At 53.2% G+C, this 16,887-nt stretch overlaps 3 protein-coding genes across 3 annotated transcripts; all 3 read left to right on the top strand.

Moving 5' to 3' along the window:
• Nucleotides 1-5,474: 5,474 nt before the first annotated feature.
• On the top strand, nt 5,475-5,919 carry CORC01_07272 (uncharacterized protein; the record flags this gene model as incomplete). Its single annotated transcript, XM_022618909.1, has 2 exons — nt 5,475-5,693; nt 5,728-5,919. The coding sequence occupies 2 exons, from the start codon at nt 5,475-5,477 to the stop codon at nt 5,917-5,919; spliced, it is 411 nt and encodes a 136-aa protein (XP_022474643.1).
• A 1,392-nt stretch (nt 5,920-7,311) lies between these two features.
• On the top strand, nt 7,312-7,896 carry CORC01_07271 (uncharacterized protein; the record flags this gene model as incomplete). Its single annotated transcript, XM_022618908.1, has 3 exons — nt 7,312-7,382; nt 7,476-7,541; nt 7,692-7,896. 3 exons carry the CDS (start codon nt 7,312-7,314, stop codon nt 7,894-7,896), a joined length of 342 nt encoding a protein of 113 aa, XP_022474642.1.
• Nucleotides 7,897-9,358: 1,462 nt separating this feature from the next.
• On the top strand, nt 9,359-9,919 carry CORC01_07270 (uncharacterized protein; the record flags this gene model as incomplete). The annotated part of the gene is made up of 1 exon (XM_022618907.1): nt 9,359-9,919. One exon carries the CDS (start codon nt 9,359-9,361, stop codon nt 9,917-9,919), a length of 561 nt encoding a protein of 186 aa, XP_022474641.1.
• Nucleotides 9,920-16,887: the final 6,968 nt, after the last annotated feature.

Below are 16,887 nucleotides of genomic sequence, written 5' to 3'. Positions count from 1 at the left end.
CGCATTGCATTGTTTCCCATCGCACCCGAACGCACGGCTGTCCTTCGGGGCGCCGTCGACGGAGATGTGTCAACGGGCAACACAATGTTGGGGGGGGCATCCGGTCTGATACCCCTACCCTGCCCTCTCCTCGTCTTACTTCCTTGTTGATTCATATCTGGGTAGTTCCAAGAATGGAGGACGGACTGTAGTCGTCGAGGACCCCTCGAAAACCTCGACCCTTGAAGCGGAACAACACGATAGGCATAGTAGCAAGAGGCCACTGGAGTTGAAGATGCTTGCTAGCTGGTCCCTGCCCTCCCCTCCCCCCTCTTCTTGGCCCCATTGCGCGCCATGAATGGCGACTGGGGAAACACGAATCACAGGGCCGAGGCGATCTGGTGGGGAGGGGGAGCGACGCGACGGCGGCCTGTGGAGGCTGTATGAGGGCATAGCTTGAAGAAACAGAGAGGGGGACGAGGAATGTGAGAGGCGACGAAGAAGCGACGACAGAGGTTAGCATATTTTTATTTTATTCTTTTATCTTTTCGGGATGGGTAGTAACGTACCACTAGTAATACTGTACTTGCCAGAGCCTACAGTAGTGTAGCGCGCGAATAACGCCATACCCTGCACACTAGGGAGGGTCTGCTTGCCTTGGTTGGTTGCCGTACTCCATTCTCCATTGAGCGGCTAGTTGATGTGGAAAATGGCAGCACGGCGAGATTTGGAGATCCACTGTTTGGGTGGGCAGATTCCATCATTCGTTTGAGTACGACCGGGCATCTGCACATCCAGAGACAAAGGTGGAGAGCTCTAGGAGCAGCTGCTGGCGACAAGGACCAGGAACAGAGCCTTTCCGTAAATGGTGTCGATTCTTGACCTGAGAAGTCGTAGCAGACGGAGAGCGATGACCAGGGCCCGGCGGAACAGCTTTAGGCAAGATCGAATCAACGGCCAGGTAATGAGATCGCCCAACACCTGCGAGGCTGGCTGGGGGATATTGTGCAAAGAAGGATCTTGGAGACAAGAGTATGCAATTCGAAATGACCTAAGCAACCTGCTCATCAGCAGCAATCTAGAGACAGCATCTGCAGCAAGAAACCGTAACCTCATGAGCAGGGCACCGTAGCCGCAGACCGATTCTGGCAATGAATGACCGGGAGGGGTAAAATCCTGAAAAATTGGAGAAAAGCAGCCTCTAGTCGCTAGGCATGAGAAAAACGTCGGCTCGCCATCGGTACGCACTGACAAAGCGCCGGCATGGCCTGGGCCGTTGTAGAGTCCCCAGTTTTCGCATCTGACAAACGGACGACCGGCGTGGAGTCTCATTGAGCGGATGAACAAGCATTTGTGCTGCTTATTATGGATACCTGTCTCTTCTCTGGCCCATTATGAAGCAGAGACCGGACCAGACTTGGACGAGGGTACGCAGCCAGACAAAGGTGAAATCCGGCTCTGGCTGCTAATACGGCTTCTAGGTCTTCAAGTCTTGACCTTGCCTCTGCCGCTTACTGGGGCTCTCGAATGGTTCCGAGGACATTATCTCTCGGACCTGCAGGTTCCTCAACTGATCCTTCAATGATATTCGGCTCTTCTTGCTTCTTTCTTTGTCATTCTCCAGTCCGTCCGAGTTCCTTGCTCCTCCTCCTCCTCCTCCTCCTCCCCCACCCGTCGGTTGGTGGTCAAGAAGCGAGGAAGAGCATGCATGCATTTGTGTGTGTGAATAGGCATACGCCAGACTGGGTGACGCCAGGCTTGCTCGAGTGCTGCTTTCTAAAGTAGCACACACTGTAGAGTCTGACTCTTGATGGAGGGCCACGGTCGCTCTGGAGATTCTGAGATCTGATGGATCATGCAGCCACGACCGTGACAGACGCGGTGCCATCGCTTTCGCACTCACATTCTTCAGTCTGACCTGCCACATTGCGATGACCGGACCGACAGGGTTGACGTTCCATGATGCTCCTGATCCTTGCCTGACTTGGCCGGGACGGATGCTGTGGCTGTTTTCGTGGTGATAACGGCCCCGGGGTCCGTCTTCGCAAAGAGGCGCGAATATTTCCCGTAGCTTGTAGATCGCTTGGCTTGGGGTTGGATGAATTGACCAGACAGAGCGTGCGTAAGTTGGGCCGAACAAGCGAAAGAGCCACTGGCCCCCATGCTGCGTTGTCCTGTACTCTGCTGAGCTGCGGAGTGCTGGGGTGGTGGAGATTTGGCGGATAGTATCCATCAATCATCAAGCCAGCCCGTCTCCCGTCCCATTCCTGGTGGCCGACGGGAGGAGGAAGGCAAGGAACCCATTCTTTACCAGAGACCGGACCGGATGGGATGCACTGATACTGGATTGGCTCACCCACCACGACCGCTTCCGTGCCGGCCGAGTATGAGGGCGTCGCCAAACTGTTTTACGCGAAGAGCATGTGCGTTGCGGCGTGCGACGTCTATTGCAGGATTTAGAGAGGAAGGCTTCTCATGCTAAAAGGTCGAATGCGGCGTAGCATTTGGCTCGTGCCGGCCGGTGGCTCGGGGGTCCCTCTCATCCAAGTCTCGTAGAGGTCATAGGCCACACCAGGCCGGAGCGTTGTGCTGCAGGCTGCAAGCCATGAAGCCGTGAACCTGATTTCATCCCAGAATGGAGATATTTTTCATTTTTTTTTGCGAATTACTTGCATTTGCGTGAGACATTGATCAGTGCATCCGTCAAAGGTTTGGGCCTGACATCAGAAACCACTCGCATGGTGTATGTAGGAGACGACAAGGACGAGTCAGTATGTGGATGGACAAATTAGGTGTGGTGTGCGAGAGCAGCATGGAGAGACGCTGTAGGTCTGACTGTCGTGATCTCGATTGAACACGAGCCGAAGGAGACGAGACGAAGGCTAGCCGCATCAGGACGGGACGACGTCGTGCCTGTTTCCTAGAAAAGACGGGTATCCGTAATCGCATGCTATTTGGGATGGGATGGCGTGGGCCCGGAGTTGCCTCGCAGACGTGAGGGCAGACGGGCGACGGGGGCTGGAGGTGGCAGCCGGATCGGCCGTTCGGCAGCGGCTGCCACATTCGGGTGCCCTGTTTGGTGAAGCCGTTGAGGATTGTGCGGGTGCAGTGCAGCATGACCAGATCCCGACAAAAGGAACGAATATGGGAAAGGAAGAGAGAGGAAATAAAAAAATAAAAATAAAAAAGGGAGGGGGGGCAAGAGAGAGAAGATGGATTGCATGTTGGCTGAGTCGATCCTCTGTTGTGGTTGGAGGAGGCGGCGAGGCGGCGGAGCGGCGGAGAGACATTCCATGAAGGCGGGCAGGAAGATGGACACAGTGTGGTGGACGCAACTGCAAGCCGGGCCTTGGTATCAGGGTTAGCATCTCTAGTTTGCGACAAAAGAGCAGCAGACGAGTACGGATAGGTATATGAGATTTGAGATTGGCAGGCTGGGCATGGAGTGCGTGAGTGCGTGAGTGCCTCTTTACTCTTTGGAGCGACTTGCCGGGAAATGTCTCAGTCTATTTTCGCACCTCATGATTGATTGTCATGGATGGAGACGGTTGAGAGAAGGTCGCGCCTTAGCGGCTCCAGCGACGGACGACTGGAGATGCCAATGACGAACGAGTGTGAGCGCGGGACGGAACAAGGTGGAATGTGACGTGAGACAAGTGAACAGTTGACTCGGCGTACGAGGGCCTGGACCTGGACCATATCTACCTTGAGGTAAGTAGATAGTAGGTAGTAGGTAGCCCGGTTGGTCGTGTCCATATCTGAGGACTGAGGTTGGTCATTCATGATCCACGGATGGGCAAACAATCGACGCGTATACATCCATAAGGTACCTCGCTGCTCACTGCTCAGACATCACTGGGCATGCATGACTGCGTAATGATCTTTCCCATCGTGAGGTACCAAAGGTAGGTACGGAAGGCACGTAGGTAAGGTACCTACCTACCCTGGGTAAGGTAGGTAGATTCCCGAGTCGAGGCAGGTAAAGACAGGGTGGGTGAGGACCTTCGATAAGTAAGGTAAGGTAGGCAAGGAAGGAAGCTTCCACATCGAGGAGCGCAGCGTGGCTACCTTACCTCGACAATCGGATCCCAAGGTGGGCAAGTGTCTGTCCGTCTTCCCCGGTCCTGCCTTGCTTGCACCTCCCTTCCACAGTAGGTAGTACATTCCTACCCCGGATTCCGAGCCTGTTCTTGCCTCAACTTTCTCTTCAGCCCCAACGGCCTCAAGTGCATCGTGTCGCTACGATAAGGTAAGCTAAATAAATACCTGAGCTTCTCGACATTCTTCATCAACAATGGAAGTTCAGCTACTGGGGGACATGGGAACGAACATCTATCCACGGAGACCTTTGACGTATCCCAGAATACTATTTTCCTGGCCAAGCAATGCCTCAATCATCAATCGCTGGCTTTGGTGCCGCGGATGCCAACTTCTTTCGGCTGCTTCGAGGAGACATTGCGCTTGCCGCTAAATGAACGATGCATGGGCTTCCTGTCGCCCCCCCGCCCCCAGCAAGTTGATTCGATGCACACTTCATTCGTCCATGGACTACCTTACCTATCTTCAGAGCGATCTGTCACTTCCATTCTCTCAGGAGACATGCCTTGGCTGCTACTTCGCACCGAGGTACATTGTCTGTTTACACTGCTCTGGCCCTGCTTGGAGGTTCCCTAGGTGCGTCTCACAGTCTCCGAGTCTTCTTCCGCCAGGCTTGGCTTTTGCCGCTGACCTATCTCTTCCTGTCAGACAACACCGTCTGCTAAGGTATGGTCCGTCGTCCATCGACCAGGCCTGAATAAACTCGCATTTACAGTACAGATGCAAAAAGCATGGGTATCTTCAACCTCGGCTGAGATACGAATACAAGAGGCATGGATATCTTCAACCTCGCAGCATACTCTAATTCTCCAAAAGTCGGTTGCTGCTCCAATTTCCAGATCTTGCCTCGCCTTGCCTCGGCCTCCTGTCCCGTGCGCAATGGAACCGGCGGCCGCATGCGCCGTTCGGCGACATGGGCCTCGAAATGAACCACCCCCGGAACATTCCATCTTCCTCTCCTCTGGCGAGCCCGGCCGTTGACGGATGCTAGTCAATCATTGCCCGCTCCTGGCTGTCCCAATACATGAGTACTGCGACGATACTCCTCCGTACCCCGACCGCCGTGCCACAACGTGCTCCACGGTGCATCCATCGTCTGTCTGCTTATGCATTCATCATGTAATCTTCACAAACCGGCGAGCCGCGTCTTCGCCCAAGCCGCAGCTTTCGTCAGACAGAGGAGCTTGACAGAGTAGCTTGCCTTTCAACTCAATCGACAATCTACAAAGTACCCCCCATCTTTGCCTCATCGCAACAGGGCGGTTGAGCGCCAGTCTGAGCAGCACGGGCGTGTGTCAACAAAGTACCTTGCTGTGCCTCTTGGAAGCTAATGTGTCTACTCTGGATGATTACGCCCTCCGACACGCACCATCAACCAGCGTCGAGAAGGGAGTGACATGGTGCGCGCTGCATCTGGCCCCATCGGGAACTTTCTAAAAGCCCACCACAGATCACCGTCGCAGGGAAGCTCGCCGTTAGCTCGACATTACGACGTGCTTGGGCGTTGGTTCCATGGCTCGCCGCACCCTCCGGTACCATGTTCGTCGGCTGCGACGCCGTGGCTGGCATCTGATTCCACCACTTTGTCGACCACATTCCGTCACCCAATGCCTCTGGTCCCATCAACGGGTCTTTCCCTCAAGTCTTCTGCTATGCATTCCATGCACTACCGAACCAATGAATGCCATCCCGGCTTCTGTGCAGCCATGCCAGACGCCACTGCGCCAGTTGCTGTTCGTCGTCCACATTGGATTCCAGAAGCACGAAAGGGCCCGAATCTGGGCCCGAGCCTTTGGCCTTCCATCACATTCCGCCCTCAGCCAGGGCGTTTCAAATGACTGAATCTCGCATGGAAGAGCTGCCGTTATTACTTCGCAATCGTCACTGTCACTTTACTGCCGAGATTTGCCTGCAGGACCACTGTCAATCTGTCAATGAAAACCCGCAACTGTTGATTTACGTCGAACTGCATTGGCTCTTGAATCGGCAATTGAAACGACGCATCACGCAGTTAACCCACTAGCCATATTGTCGACCGCAACATAACTTGTCACAGAAAAGTCGTCAAGTAAACAGGTTGGGGCTCAGTGGTCACAACGAGTCATGGCTCTTCGTGCGATTCTGGGCAGCCTGCGGCTCCGGCTGGTGGCGGGATAAGTCCCTCGCCAACTTTTCCGCAGTCCGCACGCCTTCAGGCTGAGCCGACATGAGCGGGACCTACGTCTTCGAGACATGCGACCCAGGATCAAGTTTGTGGACGAGGGGTACCTACATCGGTGCATACATTCAGCCCCCTCTCTAATAGCCAGCTTGCCCAGCCTCGCTATCTTTTCCCGCACCGCAGCCCGGCTCTTTTCTGCAAGAAGGGCACGCTCCGGCGTAGAGCGACACAAAAATCGACTGCTTGGTCTCTAATTGCTTGAGCGGTCTGAGCGATAGATAGCATTTCGGTTCAAGCCTCTGCCTTCGGGCTACATTCATGTTAGAATATTTCTGGTTATGTCATCAGTTCTGTGCTCGAGGAAAACAACGGAGCCATGGATAAACGGATCATGGGTAACCACAAAAAGAGGCCTTACGTGCCCTGTTATACGCATCATCGCCCGCTCTTAGTCAACCTCGAGGGGTCGAGGCTCACGGAGCCGTTATGCCCGGGGCAGCAGATCGTCGCCTTCCCTTGTTAATTTAGAGCGCGAATCGCGACTGATACTCTGGGGCAGAGACCAGGGATCTCCCCAGAATGTTTTAGCTCCTTCGGACACAATCCATGTACTCCTCCTGGCGTGCTTGAAGAATGCCACGGCCGCCCGGTTCGGATGACACACGGACCTTAGCACGGTGCAGGCTACAACTGAGAAACGTCTGAAAATCGAGACCCCGGAAACTGTCCGCACGACCAGCACCGGGCGGCCGCAGCCGCTTGTAAACCTGGCAGCTATTCGAAAGCGAATTCCATGCGAAAAAATCCTTGGTCCTGGACAAGCGACGTTCTCTCTGGACACTTCGCGTCTTGTCTGAGAAGAAGGACATACTTCTGCAAAATCGAGTCTCTGGACGGACAAGTCCCCCTCGGGATTTGAGGTGGAGGAAGGATGTGACACAAACTCACTCATCTCTCTGCTCCGTCGGACGGTTTCTTCAGGGTCCACTGCCTTGCCTATGCTCACACACTCCCTCGACGGGGACTGTAACGAAGCTTGAACCCACTCGGAAAACTCTGCATAGAGTCGCGGCATGAATATGCAGACTGTCATATTGTCTGGCGACTTCATTCCGGACTCTGAGAGGGTGGCTTCTGTCACTTTGTGAGCTGTCATGTATTGACAGAACAGTCGCAGGTGCCGTCCGTATTGCAAGTGCACATCTATTTTGAACGTGCTGACAAGCTTCTCGTACAGGCTCTCAATGACGCAGCCTGGGACCGTGACTTACTCGGGGCGAGGCGAAGAGGAAGGCAAGCTAACGTACGTCCAGGCTCAGCATCGGTCGCTCCTTAGGGCTCAAACCTGTCTGTCTTATTGCCTGATTAGATCACGATCTGATGCGACCAAGACCAGGGGAAAATCAGAGTTGGTATCAACACCTCACATCTCAGCTGTTCGTAGACTCCACAGTGTCAAGGTCCCTGCACTATGCAGTGTAATACACTCGACTGCCAGGCTGGTCATCACTGATACCGGCTCTGCAGTCAACCCTAGTTGCCAACATCGGAACTGCGGGCAAGTTGCGCCGGCAGACCCGATGCTCTGCAAGCCGGCATTCGTCAATACCTGGGCCAAGAAGCCAGTTGAGGAGTCTAGAACACCGTTTCGCTCCTAGAGAGGCGCTCCAACCGCTCCCAAGCTACCGGATACCCATGACCTGATGCCCATCGGGAGAGTTGCATTTCAAGAAATTCATCTCCGTGAAACTTCTCGTAAATTGTCGGCACCTTTTTCCCCTGGGAGATAACAATCTCTCTGGGGCTGACCCAAACCCCAAATCTTCCAATCATCATTGGATGTTGTGGCGTTCGCGAACGTCTTGTGAACTATAGAAGCAGTCTTTTTATCATCCTCTTGATTATCCTGACGTCTGACACTGTCTCCTCCAAGCGACTATTGTCCCATCCCGTCATTTATTCCCAGATTTTCTGGGCCTCAGCGGCTAATTATGAGAATTATCTTAGCCGTTTCTCCGTCATCATACATCAGGCCCCATTCGCTTGGGTGCCGCAAAGGACGCTCGCGGTATGACCTTCACGGAAGGCTAGACAGGCTTCAATTCCATATCCGGATGATCCATACCACCACGCGGCCTGTGATGGATCCAGGCCCTGATGACAGCGCATGGTGGTATGGGTGGAATCGCGCGGGAAGCGTGTCCCGGGGAAGCAGGCAGACACTTTCCGGAGGAATCGATCTTGGATGATGCGCATCCAACCTCCCAGTTTCCTGCAGTCCCGTTGGTGTTTTGCCTGGATAACATCCTATTGCATGTCCAACCGTGCCTGATGAGCCACACAGACGCTGTATGGGCAAGCAGCCGCCAAGTAGCAAGAAAATTATTGTGAGCAACTTTCCCCATTCCATCTCCGCTCTGCCATGATGAACTCAACCATTTGCTACGCCAGACGCACAAGGTGCATGTATGGCAGCGTAATGAGTTGTCCAATTTCTGACGCATGTCTCACAGGTTGCAAGGTCCCGGGGTCGATGCGAGCTCATCAATTTGGCAGTTTTGAAGATGAGCTGTCGTCTTTTCTATCCCGGACAATTTCCAACCGCCTCTGGACACTCTGCCTCTGGAGAGCCTCGAAACAACTATCGAGGGGACAAAATCTTTCCTAGCATACGAAAACTTGGTAGTGTAACACGCAACGCCTCCGATGATTTCGGCCGCGCAGCGGCATGGCAGCCAGGGCCAAACCCTCGCACAAACCAAGAGCAGAAGAATCTTTGATTGGGTCCTGGAGACCTCAGATTTCGAGTCACACACGGGAGCATGCACAGTGACCTATGTGCCATCATATGGCATAGCTGTTGAGGACGATCGGACAATCGTCCATAGGGCTGCGATCTTTGATTTGTTCTTGTTGAGCATTTCGATACACTCGGGCTACTGCGGCTTTGTTTGCTCTGAACAAATTCCATGGTGATACACTGTCGAGGCTAGTTCCTGTGCCAGGGAAAAGTCATGTCTCGAGAACAGCATCGACAGGAGCTGCAAGATGGGTCTCAATCATCGACTTAGAGATGGCGAGGGGCTTACCCCTTTTGCCCCAGGTGAGTCAAGCCTCCACATGCAGGCTCTCTTTTGTCAGGAACAAGTGACTAGACTCGGCTCGGGGAGTTTTTTCCTAGTTGTGTCGGCCCATCTTCTGCGGCCCTGGATTTTGACTGTCATGGGATCTAAGCGATTCCAGTCCTGGAGGTACGAAAGGACGATTCAGCCGCTGGTAGGCTCGTTCAAGAACATGGGATACTTGTCAAGTGACTCCGGCGCCCTGCTCTTTCCTCAGCCGACCCTTCACGCTATCTCGAGCCCTGTTCGCCTCGTGAGGTGGTGCACTCAGGATCATTGCCAAACTTTACCACTCTCGCCACCTTCCCCGCAGCCGAGAGTTGTTTTCACGATGATTACTGGCGAGGTTCTCGGACCATTGACCCCGAATCCTCGAAGTGCTTACCGGATTCGTCTTGGCTGGGCAGGTGGGCATGCCGTGTATTCTGGGATGAAGGATCCAGATCTGCAAGAGCAGCATCGAAGCCGAGTCCGAAGTTACGGGAGACTACCTCGGAGGTACATCTCTCACCCTGGAGCCATCCAGTCCCGAGTCCCTCGCGAATGGCTTGGGTACTAAGAACTGGATATACGCTCCGTCTACACGGGGTGTCTTTGCAACTGTGTCCCTGTGCCGAACTGGAATCGCCAGGAGACAGCCCTGTGCCTAGGGTGGATTATCGGTCGCAAGGGACCCCGAAAGCTCCTTGTACGATGATTCTCAACCTGGTGGAAATGCCGCTGGTTCGAGTGGCCGATAACGTCCCAAGTCTACACGTGGGTCCAGTGAACGACGTTGTAAGTTGTCTTTCAAGTGAAGGTGGACCTGTCGAAAAACGGCTTTGGCGCCCTCGCCGAGAGGTCTTCCGAAGGCAATCCATGAGAGTAGCAGCAACGACCGGCTGTCACCATGGTTGGAACCTGTGGTTCTTTGCAAAAGAGGAGTCCACCGTGAGCACGACATCGGAACATGTGACCAGCACTTGCCGAGGATACGTGCCTAAGAGTCGCCCCTCTACGATGAGTGTCGACGGATCGCGGCTCTTCTTCGCACCTGACAAACAAACTCCATCGAACGGAGAGGTACGAGAAAGGGCAGTGCGGGACCTGTCATGCCGTCGGCCACTGGAGAGATCGACGCCTGAATGTGCTGTGTGCCAGTCGGATATGAGGAGGCAAAGAGAAGAAAGTGTGATATAGCGAATCAGACGGGCGGACAATAAGCTTCTTGCTTATTCCCAATAAACGGACCAAGAAGTCTCTTTGAGGGAGGCGTTGCCGATCTACGACAGGTTACCGGGAGGACGGATGTATACGGGGTCTCGGGTCAGAGGAGCGACTCAAGATGGGCCCCACGGCTTGCGGTTCGTCGTGTCTCGGGATGGGATCGGCAACGGCGATGAGAATCTGGTGCATCTAGCTGTTACCAGCGCCGAAGTCCGACGACGTGTCAAGGGAGCCAGGGCATGGCTTCGGTTCGAACGAGGTCCGTAATTCGTGGCTCTCTAAACTTAATCAATATCTGGCTTGGGTTTTTGAGTATTCTACTCGATGATGTGCTCCAAGACTAGGACTAGTCTGATATATGGCCGCGGGGATGTCTCATTTACTGTCCATAGAGGTTCGCATGGGCTATATTGAGATGGTAGACGCTAATTGAACGAGTTTTTCGTGAGATTGTGAGAGAGGAGATGGCGGAATTGCTCACGAGGAACATGGCTCAAGATCTACTTTTTGGTACGGAGGAGATTTCAAAGAAATGCAAAGTCAACCTCGAACGTCAAATTGGGCGCACCAGGGTATTTAGGTGGATAGTGCTGTCATCATTGTTCCTCGTATGTAAGGATTTCTTCCCCCCTCCTGTCCCGCTCGGTCAGCCGACGGGTTTATTATAGAAAGCAACTCACACCGGGGAGGGGGAAGGGAGGCTTTCCCTCTACATGGGCCTGACTCCATCTAGCGGGTCATTGTTTCTTGACCGGTATACTGTAATAGGTAACATCGGTGAGCCGACTACCATCGAATCACGGCGTGATGACGAGGGAAGAGGGGGGGGGGGAGGACAGCGTGGGGTTTTCTCTGACTGTTTTCCTGCTGCCGGTATCTCACTCGGTTTGCTTAGCCGAGCAACAGCCCACCCCCGCGTTTCGACCCCTACTCACCGATGTAATCCGCCCCGCCCCGCCCCTTGGTTATGGGAAACTCGAGACGATTCCTTGTGGCACATATCGTCGTCATTTCTCAGCGAACATCCAGACCGGTGTGGATCGCTTGGGTATAAGGAAGGGAGGAGAAGGACCTGTCGAGGGTGGGAATGCGGTAAGGGATATATATATCATTTAATGAGCTAGACATTTTTGTGTGTACTACTACTGCAAACTTGACCGAAGCTGCTTGATCAATGTAGAAAGTATTATCAAAGAGCCCTGTTATAAACTGCTCTAGGGCCGGGGGGATCACAGCCTCGGATACTGCAGCTTTCTCCTGTTTCCACACCTGATTTGATACAAAGTGAAAGTTTCAGCCCTTAGACCGACTTACCATGGGATATAGATGCCAATCTAGAGCATGCAACTCTCGGCCGTTGTAAGAACCCTGAAGTTCATGTTCCCCCATCTCGACCTGCATTAAATGTAGCCCGGCTGCAGTTACATGGCTTCCGGTTTGGGGTGGGGCTAAGCTAGATCATTCACAGGTCAATATAGCAATGCCTACTTTTGGCAGCCGTGTGTGCGATGAATCCATTGAAAGCATAGCGGACTATGCTTCATCATTATTCAGCAGAGCAGTGACCATAACAGCCCGCAATACTACAGATTTACACAGACTACACGCCATGAGCTGGAGAGAGCTGGAGAGAGCTAAAGACACACACACACACACACACAGAGAGAGAGAGAGAGAGAGAGAGAACCCTATGGATACAGACACTTTGGAGATCAAGATATATTGGAGATGGAATTCCAAGTAGTGAAGCAGGTGTTGCTCACCTGAAAGAGGGCGATGGGGTTCAGCAGCTCAGAAGGCCAAGCACCTAACACGTCGTCTCAAGGACGCACGGTTTCTCTGTCGAGAAAGTCAAAGAGACTATTCACTAGAAGCACACAAAATCAAGTACGACCATGGGTGTTTTTGTTTTCTTTACACTTCTTTCAAAACTCGAATGTGCTGATTGCATATTCGTCTGGTCACATCTGGCAGATCACTGGCCGAGCTGAAGATTTATGAATGGACATTAAGTCTTCTGGTCATGGAAAGGCACAGAACATTGGCATTATACGCCCATGTCTGTAAATGAAACTGTTCTCAGAATTGCACGAGTCCTGCAAGGCTGACCAGGAGACTCGAATGAAAGATATCATCTTCCACAGAAAACTACGTTGTTCAAAAGGTTGTAGAGAGGTGGCCGACTTGTCACCACTTACTTGCATATCAAACACGACCAAAGTAAGTTATGCGATCAAAATCAGCAACCGAAATTGCATAGAGCTTACTGAAAGCCAGTATCACCAAGGAAGGCTCTGATGACTTCATCAAGGCTTATGAACCAAGGAAAATCAATGCCCCCAGCATCTTTCTAATGCCTTGAAGCGCCGCATGATATTAAGCAAACTTGAAAGAAATCTACTGCAGCACTATTCTTGGTTCGCCCTACATTTCTTACGCATTAGCAATTTCCAAAGTTAGGGTTAAACACTAGAATGTAGGATAATAAAGGCATATGAATCAAACAGATGGCAATGTGTTTCGAAAAGGTCAGAGAGCTATGGGGGATCTCCATAGCGACTGTGTAATGTTGACACGGATGCTCGAGGCTCATAGAGTCAGTAAGTTTCCCCACAAACCATCTGTTGAAATAGCTGATGTTTTTGCGCATGATAGGGTATAAACTTTCTTTCCATCATTGGATCAACAGCTGAGCCGTCACCCTACATCTACGGCAGTGTTGACAAGAGACGCACTCTCCACCTCCCTGACGAAACCAAAAAGGCAATCTATGTCAGGCGAAGAGGCTTGTTAGCTGTTAATGCCAAGCAGCCTAGACTTCTAGTCTCTTTTCAGTCCGGGGAACTGATCATCAGGGACCACCAGCTAGCTGCAGAAGCAGCAGCAATAGCAGCAAGAGCGGCGTCGATCGCAACACTAAAAGAGCAAGAAACATCCCATGGAGCCGCATAGCTGAGACCAACTTTCTCACACCACACGTGTGAAGTTCTCTTCATCTCTCCCGTGCCCCTCTGCTATTCAGGGACCAACGGATCTTGCTGGCAATTAACCCCTGGTCCAAGTGCCACTACTTCATAGACATCCATTCCCACGAACCCCTTGACGACCTAATGATGTTGAAGAATAAGCGAAATTCATTCGTTTGGTCTGATTCTCGATACACAGATAAAAAGTCAGTTCGGCGGAACCGGGACCAATGCCGCCAGACATCAAGACCCGTTGGAGTAGTGACTTTGAACGGGAAGGTAACCCATGGCGGCTGGGCTATTTTCAGCTGAACGTTGGCAAATAGTCCCCATACGTTCATCGAGAAGAGGGGATGGGAGGGCCTCTAAGCAAGCCAAGGGCTATTAGACAAGAGAGGTCGTGGAACCAACAATTTGCCAATGTCTCATGCCTTGTTGATAGTCTGCAGCGTGTCATCATTGGCCAAGGAGGCTTGCAGTGACTGTTACATCCAGTGCAGACTGTCCCCTGCATTGTAGTATTTGCTTTGAATGCCAAACGTGAAATTCCGATTTAAGAGGCTGGTCGAGGCCAGATGTCACGGTCAGGATCTTTGACCACTCAGGATCTGGGGATGCTTCGAGTCCGAGCGAGCTTGGTCGCAACATCTGTGCAGTGGTCGAAACATGGTTCGAGATGCAACTCAAGATTGAGTTCAGATGGGCATTGTCGGGGAGAGGCCGGGTCGGAGGAGAGTGGGGCAAGCCAGCGCCGTAAAGTTATCAAATGGTGAGAGTGTCTGGCCACAGAAACTTGCCCGCCTTACTATTCGGCTGAACCTCTCACCCGAGGGACCTTCTAGGCTTCATGTTTTGCGCCGTAGGCGCATGAGTGACCACCTATGCCGGCCCAGGAGGGCCACTTCAATCCATACCCGTGATGACGTTGGTGAGAGCCCCGGAAGAGTCCGGTTTTCGAACTTCATTCTGGCGACGGCCAAGCGAGTAATATGCACAAAGACCGGGCGGGTCTTATTTTGGAATTCCTGGAGGATTCACCATTTGGCTGCAAGGCGTCTTGGTGGCGGGGTAAACATGCCACAGAGTCCGAGCAGGAAGGGTTGTGGTTGTTGGTGGTTCTGTAGTCGCTTCACCTTGCTGAGCTGGCCGAGCGACTTGATTCGTGCAACTGCAGGTTAGCATTGTGCGGGGAGCAGCCTGTCAGAGAGTATGGACAGCTGAAAGCAAGCAAAACAGGAATTCGTTGACGCTGGCGTTGGTGTTTTTAGAGAAAGTGGTGGCGGCGGCGGCGGCGGCGGCAGCACTATCAATGACCCAGCCCACATATCGAGATATCGAGAGATAGCGAGACGCACGCAGGCTCCTCAATCGTCACTGGTGATGACAGATGCAGCTATTTTCTGGGTGCATTCTGGCCAAGTCCTGGGCGAAAATGTATGCTGCCATCAGGCGGCCCGAGGCTCGTCATCATGATCGGATGCCTCTCGAAAGTGTGCCATGTCAGGGAAGTGCCTCTGGCAATTAGCAAGGCATGGGGTGCTGGATTGAATCCAGACTCGAGAGGAGACCAATTCTAAACTTTTGACTTTGGCCTGGCGACCATCGGTGTAGACAGCAGATATGATAAGCATGCGAGGCAAGTTTTGTCGCGCAACACAGTACGGCAAGCCACTTGGTGAGGGTGATTGGGGAAGAGCAAGCGGCGTCTTTGAAGGATGAAGGATTGTGGGGGTGGGTGAGCCTGGCATTCGGGCCGGAGATTCATGTTGATTCATCAGACTCTGGTGTTTGCAAGTGGTGGGTGAAGGTGAGTGAGTGACGGTGAGGGTGATTTGCCGGAGCCAGCACTCTGCCCCGTTCCTCCTCCTGGCCCTCGTTCGCATGTGGAGGACATCCCATGAACCGCAAACCCGACTAGGAATGGGCTGCAGACGGTGAGTGGACAGGCGCATGGGGAGGGGGCTGGGGATGCGCCGGGACGTGGGATCTGGAGCGTTTTCATTTGCAGACCGAAGGCTTTTAGCTTGATGCAGCTCTGTTTCAATTCGAGAACGATGGGGTCGACCGTCGACCTGCGTCCCAGACGGCCTGTGTCTCGCAGCATCTTCTTTGACGGACATTGTTTTCTGCTCGTCTTGTTCCCTCCGTGGCCGGGGCTGCTATGCCTTGCATCCGCAAACAGATATTCCTGGAAGCTTCTTCTTGTCTGGTTTCGCCGCGCGGGGAGGGAAAAAAAAAAAAAAAAAAAAAAGGAAATTGCAATCGGCGAATTGGGTGCTTAGATGAGACTGACCCAAAGCAGGACAAGGTGAGGGTGATCTGCCAACCGCCGTGTGTCTGTCTCTCACACTAGCCTCCATTGCTGGTGCAAGGTTGTGCCAGTGTGCGCGAGAAGCCGTTTGGTACCGTCACTGTAGAGCAAGGCCGTCGACGGGGAGACTGGGTCTCTCGTCCTTCACCCACGGCGTCCATCCCATCTCATCCCATCAATCTCTGACCGTTATTTGGTGCCGCTGTTCCATTCCTGCTTCGACCTTAGCTGGGCGTAAGGTAACGTGGGATTGCTAGACGCAGTACTGTTGTGTTTGCGCGCGCACTTGTGTGCGGCAGTGCGCCCGGAAACTGGGCGGATAGTCTTGTTCGTGTACGGATATGTAGGTCACGTTCTCTTTCGACCGCGCTCGGGGTTGAGTTGGAGCTCAGCAGAGGCAGCCCATGCCAATGCCACTGCCACTGCCCTTGCCAGTCTGCCCACGAGAACACCACTAATGCCAGTGCCGTGCTCTCTACCGTAGTTCTCTGCGCGGTGGCCGCAGATTCGCAAGCCCCCCTTCACACCATCGCTTGTACGGCTTCGCTTTGCCCTGCTTCTTCGCCTTCGCCGACGTCAACTCCCCGTCTATTCCACCCCGTTGACCCCGGGACCGGACCCAGATAATTTTCATTAGTTCTGAATCTCCAATCTCCAGTCTCGGCTCTCCAGGCCTCTCATTCGGTCACCTGAGGCCCACGAACCCGCCTTTTCTCTCACCTCACCGGTAGCACCTGTTCGGGGACAGACCCTGGGAAAAAGCCGCAACATCAACAAAACATATCCACCTTGTTGTAAACAAACCCAACCCAGCCAGCCAGCCCGAGATAGAGCGGAAAGAAACTCAACTCGGCCGCGCCCTGAGGCAATACATCCCGAGAGCAACGTATGGAACGCTGAGCCGTCTGGGCCTGTCCTGAGAGCCCGCAACCTTAAAACTCGGCGGCCTGAAGGTTCCAAAAGACGCCACACCACTGCTTCCGCTTTAGAAGGGTAACCCCTCCTTCCTCCATGTCAAAGTCTCGCGCTCCAGCTCGGTGCCCT

The sequence above is a fragment of the Colletotrichum orchidophilum genome (genome assembly GCF_001831195.1).
Source record: "Colletotrichum orchidophilum strain IMI 309357 chromosome Unknown Scaffold_57.1, whole genome shotgun sequence".
NCBI lineage: Eukaryota > Fungi > Ascomycota > Sordariomycetes > Glomerellales > Glomerellaceae > Colletotrichum > Colletotrichum orchidophilum.
Note: the sequence above shows the minus strand (reverse complement) of the source record. Positions and strands in the feature narration are given on the sequence as shown.